Source organism: Lactuca saligna, chromosome 8 (genome assembly GCF_052625555.1).
Source record: "Lactuca saligna cultivar CGN05327 chromosome 8, ASM5262555v1, whole genome shotgun sequence".
NCBI lineage: Eukaryota > Viridiplantae > Streptophyta > Magnoliopsida > Asterales > Asteraceae > Lactuca > Lactuca saligna.
Genome location: NC_136424.1, coordinates 246,441,109 through 246,445,599, shown reverse-complemented (window position 1 = coordinate 246,445,599; position 4,491 = coordinate 246,441,109). Strand labels below are relative to the sequence as shown.

The window sequence follows — 4,491 nt, the reverse complement described above, 5'->3', positions numbered from 1 at the left end:
ACTGATTGGGCCAAGGCATTCCAATCTGATGAGTGTGGGCTCATTATGCATGATAATACATTTGTTGTATCGAATATTTTGGGGAAAATTCACTAAACTTTGTGCTTACCCATTTATTTATGTTTTCAGGTTCTATCGTTGATCGTGGAAATGCGAAAACATGATTGTAAACATTCATCAACAATATTGAAGATTTCACGTTTCTTATATTACTCTGATTTTCGATAAATGTATTTTGGAATAAACATATTTTCTTAATGATTGATTTATATTTAGGGATTGCCTTATTTAAAAATGAAAATTTTTTATGGTGAAAATAAGACGTTACATATAAACATCAACAGCCCCACACACTTCATCAAATGATTGTCTCACGTAAGATGTCGTGAGAAAAACCTAAAGAAATCATTCATAAGTACTAAATTAGTACAAAAACAAAAATGACTTATTTTGAAACAGAAAAAATGTTAACGACTAAATAAATACAAAAATATTAAGGACTAAATATCTACAAAAATATTAAGGACTAAATGTGTACAAAATGAAAAATATATTACCCTATTAAATCATTTTTCCCGATTAACTTGGATAAACCAATCATAAGGACTGAATGTGTACAGTTTAATAAGTTGAATGGGTAAATGTGAACGAAAAAAAACTCAGTGACCAAATGTTTACAAATCGAAAAATATATTACCTTTTTAAGTCATTATCCCTTTTGTAAACCCTACGACTAGATGCATTTAAAAAAAAAATCGAATGGTTTCAAACATCTACAATGTTATATCAAACATCATTTAGGTTATCCCTAGAAACTTATAATTTTTATTTGGTTCAAGAACACAAAGATGTATTTCACGAGAAAACGTATGGATTTTGATTTTTTTTTTCCACAACAAAGTTGGTCCCCAAGCACACATACAATGAACAGACGAAGGTAGTGGTGATGGTGGTGTTTATCGGGATGATGGAAGAGGCCGCCAATTGTCAGCAAGACTAAGTGCACGCTCTCGAGAAGGTGGTGGAAGCTGTTGAAGTATCACATTCTTCACATGAGCTGCCGCCGTCTCACCACCACGTGCCGCCAGCTCCAAGTACACCACTGCCTTCATCATCTGCCCTTCCTATCACCCAAAAAACAACACACACAATACATGATTAGCCTCCAAATACCACTTACTTACTCTATTAACTTGTTCTTTCTACAGTTATTTAAAAATTCAATTATTATTTGTAGTAGAAGTAGTTAATTAATTACCGAAAACAGAGAGAGTCCATGTTCAAACTGAGCTTTCCTATGTCCATGATCAGCAGCTCGCTTCATCCACTTTCTAGAATGTCTATGGTTTTGTGAGAACCCTGTTCCCAATGAGTAACACAATGATACATTATACATTGCCCTCACATATCCACCCTCTGCAGCTCTTAAATACCACTTCGCCTGTTCAACAAAAAATTATAAAAATATAAACATTTATATTGGAATTGAAACTCTTCCATTTTTTTGGATTATTTTAATAAATATGTGTAAAAATACCGCTTCTGGAAGATTCTGATTCATTCCACTACCCCGATGCAAGCAAAGGGCGAGTTGGTATTGACCTCGAACATAGCCAGCAAGAGAAGCTTGGTATAGCCATTTCACAGCCTCCTTCATGTTAGGTGGTTCAGCTGCATTTGTTGAAGTAAAATGTTTTCAGATTTTTTTGTTTGTGTAAAATAACCTTCAATCAAAACAAAAACAAGTAAAGTAATTGTGAATACTAAAACATAAACACTGAAACTTCTTTGCAAACCCTAATTGCAACATAATCAATTTAAGCCACTTATTTCTCAAAATTTGTTATAATCTTATACTGTAATAGTCAAGTATACAGCAATCAAACCATGAGGTAAACATCTTAAGCATGAATCTGTAGGTAACTGTAACAACAGAGATAATTGAAGATGAAGCAAAACTAAAAGTAAAGGAGTATGATGTTACCTTGAAGATAAGAAATCCCCAAATTGCACTGCCCAGCAGCGTCACCAAGCTCGGCTGCTTTCCTGTACAACGCCACACCTTCTTCTTTCTTCCCCATCTCCCATAAAACCAATCCTGCATCCACCATAGCGAGAGTAGATCCACGCGCCGCCCCTTTCAGAAACGAATCCAACGCTTTCTCGATGTTCGGCTGCACACCGCCACGGCCATGCTTGAATCGTTTCCCCCAACGGAGAAACAACATCGCCTCCCGCAACGGTCGGAGTCCGTCCCTCCATGATTTGCAAACCAACGATGCTGCCTGTAAATTCGGGAGGCTAAAATTCGCCGCAATTTTAGTTAACACATCGTTTGGTAGCGCTGCGAAGTCACGGAAATGATCAGAACGCCGCGACGATGATGATGGTCGGAACTGCCGGACACTAATTGATTTTGAAGTAGAATTTTCATGTTTTCGAGCCGAATTTTTGATAGGGAATTGTAGGGTTGAGAAATGAGAGGTTTCTGATCGGTGAGGCCAAGTCCGTTCGTTCATAATTGATGACAGCTTCTATGCGTCTATAACCTTCATTTATGGTGGCGGACGCGGTGCTTAGAGGGTGATTATGCGGCCACGGAGCCGACGCGCAATTAGTTCGTGAGTGGACTAATGGCTGAATGCCGCCACATACGGTGGTCCGAAGGTATCATTGTATAGAATATCGGTGTTTTGTTCATTTCATTATTTTAATCAATAAGTAAATTACAAACCCAATAGAATTCTATGCTAGTTAAGTTCAGTCCAAACATTTCAACTATTGTAATCAAAGTCTTAAAAAGCCAACTAGGTTAATCATTTGGTCCCTCAACTGTCAAAATTAACGAAATTCTATCAACCAAACTCATAAATATTAGGCGAGAGGGTGTGTCGGCACCGCACCTATGGTGAGGTGAGGTGTCACGGTGGTGGTGTGGCGAGGATTCTGGCGCAAGACTAATACACTGCGTTTCTTTCTTTTGTTTCACGCTTCATATTATTGTACAATACAATATACGTTGTTGTGTATATTGAGGAGAGTGAAAGGTGATCATTTTCTATCATAGAGAGGGAGTGAGTGTAAAATGACATGGTGATGAGATAATAAGGAAAAAAAATGAGAGGTGTTAAAAGGGTACACCCCTTAGCCTTATGTATTTATTATGTCTTCTATGTTTATCTCAACGGAAAAGAATTGATGGTAATCCTTGGAATCTCATTCGGATGAGATAAGTAGAGACATATATCGACATCGATACCTTCATTAATTGGTGTAAAGAGGGTGTAAACAAAAGCAATCCATAAAGTAAATATCATGTCAAAAATTGATATCATATTCCTTATTTTGAATTCATTGCAACTTAGTGGTAAAAAAAAAAGAATCCTAAAATCGATATCATGTCAAGTTTCATATCTTATTCCCTATCTAAAGACATTGTGCACAAATGGTGGGGAAACTCATGTTAGCATTTGTATTCATTTCCCTACATTCCATGACCATGTGTTTTAAAGAGGTTTTATTTAAATTTTTGCTTGTTGCATTATCAACATTGGTCTCAAAATTAAAACCAAAACTCCAACATATTGTCATCTTTAACTATAATTTTTAAAAAAAAATGGCATGTTATGTCAACTAAGTTTGATTTGGAATTCAGAAAGTTGAAGTTTTTTATCTTTTAAACACTTTTGAATATTAAGAGTATCGAGTATACAAGTAACATACCATTGTCTATTATTTAAAGGTTCTTATTTTATGTTTATATTCTAGATGTGTTTATATTTTACATGTGTAGTAGTAGTTGTTTTCTTTCATTTGGTGGTAGATAACTGTGTATGGTTTGGTTGAAGAAAAATACATATATGATGTGTGTCTAGCATATGTTATGAACATAATTAGATTTCACATAAAAATTAACGATATTTAAATTATGGATGAAATTGTCATAGTTAGATTTATGACAAGTCTACATAAATGGTCTCTATGGTTTTTCAAAATATCAAGTTTACTCATTGATTTGTGTTTGTGTTAATGTGTTAAACGGATTTGTGTTCATATATATGATTTATTTTATTCATGTCTGTTTGTGTAATTAACCTAAATTTAAAACCATCAAAAACAAAATTTCGAAACTGGTTTACAAGAATTTGTATGATTAGTAGTTGTGATAGTTGACTGTAGTGTTGATGGTGAAAGTTAACTATCAAAGATATGGTAGACAGTAACCGTAAGAGACGGTGGGGGTGGGGTGGGACTTTTTATCGAGGTTGTCTTAGTTGCGTTGATGGTTGACGCCTAGTGACAGCGAAGGTCCAATGGTGTCGGCGTTGATCCATGGTGGTGGTCTCTTGAAGAAGATGAGCATTGTAAAAGTGGAGGATGGGGTGAAATAGGGATAGTATTAATTTTTTATTTTTTTTAATTGTTGCAACAAAAAAATAAAAAATAAAAAAGTAAATAAGTTATTTCATATAGGCCAAGACCAAGTGACCC

General features: G+C 35.2%; 1 protein-coding gene across 1 annotated transcript; it reads right to left on the bottom strand.

Moving 5' to 3' along the window:
• Window positions 1–644: 644 nt before the first annotated feature.
• Window positions 645–2,673, bottom strand: LOC145010807 (F-box family protein). Its single transcript, XM_078969355.1, has 4 exons — window positions 1,985–2,673; window positions 1,538–1,671; window positions 1,259–1,441; window positions 645–1,124 (listed from the first exon to the last, which is right to left on the bottom strand). The coding sequence occupies exons 1-4, from the start codon at window positions 2,517–2,519 to the stop codon at window positions 957–959; spliced, it is 1,020 nt and encodes a 339-aa protein (XP_078825481.1). The 5' UTR covers window positions 2,520–2,673; the 3' UTR covers window positions 645–956.
• Window positions 2,674–4,491: the final 1,818 nt, after the last annotated feature.

What these genes read in the sequence shown, in the direction of transcription:
- LOC145010807 (XM_078969355.1), bottom strand. Translation starts at nt 2,519, where the DNA reads ATGAACGAACGGACTTGGCCTCACCGATCAGAAACCTCTCATTTCTCA. An exon ending in GGGGATTTCTTATCTTCAAG is followed by an intron (nt 1,672 to 1,984) that starts GTAACATCATAC and finishes CAACAAATGCAG; the next exon opens with CTGAACCACCTAACATGAAG. An exon ending in ATGGACTCTCTCTGTTTTCG is followed by an intron (nt 1,125 to 1,258) that starts GTAATTAATTAA and finishes TTTGGGTGATAG; the next exon opens with GAAGGGCAGATGATGAAGGC.